Here is a 775-nt window from a genome sequence, read left to right as displayed (position 1 = left end):
TTAATATTGGTCCACGTCTGTTGCAATTTTTCAACGGTTTGCTAACACATTAGCCATAACAAGGTAAAAGGTATCCAAGGTCAGCGTGTTTGTCAGAGCTAGGTGCCACGATATGTCCAGTGTGATAATGCAAATGGTCCTGGAGAAACTCCCCAGGGAGAGTCAGAGTACAGCTTTAAATTAATTACTTGGTTACCTCCCTGCTTCCTTGATCGTTGTACTCTCCTCACTCCACACTTACCTTGTTAGGGAAGGTAGAGTCAACCTCCTCTTGCAGCCGTTTCATGACGTGAGGGTTTGTTGCCAGATTGTAAGCCATGAAACACAGAGTGCTGCTGGTTGTTTCATATCCAGCAAAGAGGAAAATCATGGCTTGAGAAAGGATCTCATGATCACTCAAACCTGAGGAGATGGCAAGAAGCTAAGAGAACAGCTCATCTTTCATGTGTGTAGATGTGTAGCTATGTGTTTTATCACCTTTATTCTGTTCTACTCCATTGTGCTTCTGGGAGTCAATCATCAGCTGAAGGAAATCCACTCGACTCTGAAAGTATGAACAGCCTGGATTATATTTCTGAATCTGTTGATACAAATATTTATCCATATAAAGACAGCAACAGCCATACCGGTTGCTTGCTGTTCTCACGATTAGACTTGATCTTCTGCAGTGCAGCATAAAAGAAGTCTGTCACAGATTTAGGGAAAAGGGAAAATTCCATCTTCCCTAATATAGGACCCAGGAAGGGGAAGAAAGCTGGAATTAAGCAGACAGCAG

At 42.7% G+C, this 775-nt stretch overlaps 1 protein-coding gene across 1 annotated transcript; it reads right to left on the bottom strand.

Moving 5' to 3' along the window:
* Window positions 1-14: 14 nt before the first annotated feature.
* On the bottom strand, window positions 15-768 carry LOC109954275 (cytochrome P450 3A30-like; the record flags this gene model as incomplete). Its single annotated transcript, XM_020589653.1, has 3 exons — window positions 15-402; window positions 478-544; window positions 627-768. Coding segments are annotated over 3 exons (385 nt in total), but the record flags the coding sequence as incomplete, so codon positions are not given.
* Window positions 769-775: the final 7 nt, after the last annotated feature.

The sequence above is a fragment of the Monopterus albus genome, unplaced genomic scaffold, assembly GCF_001952655.1.
Source record: "Monopterus albus unplaced genomic scaffold, M_albus_1.0 scaffold5371.1, whole genome shotgun sequence".
Classification (NCBI taxonomy): Eukaryota; Metazoa; Chordata; class Actinopteri; order Synbranchiformes; family Synbranchidae; genus Monopterus; species Monopterus albus.
This window is presented reverse-complemented; position numbering and strand designations above follow the sequence as displayed.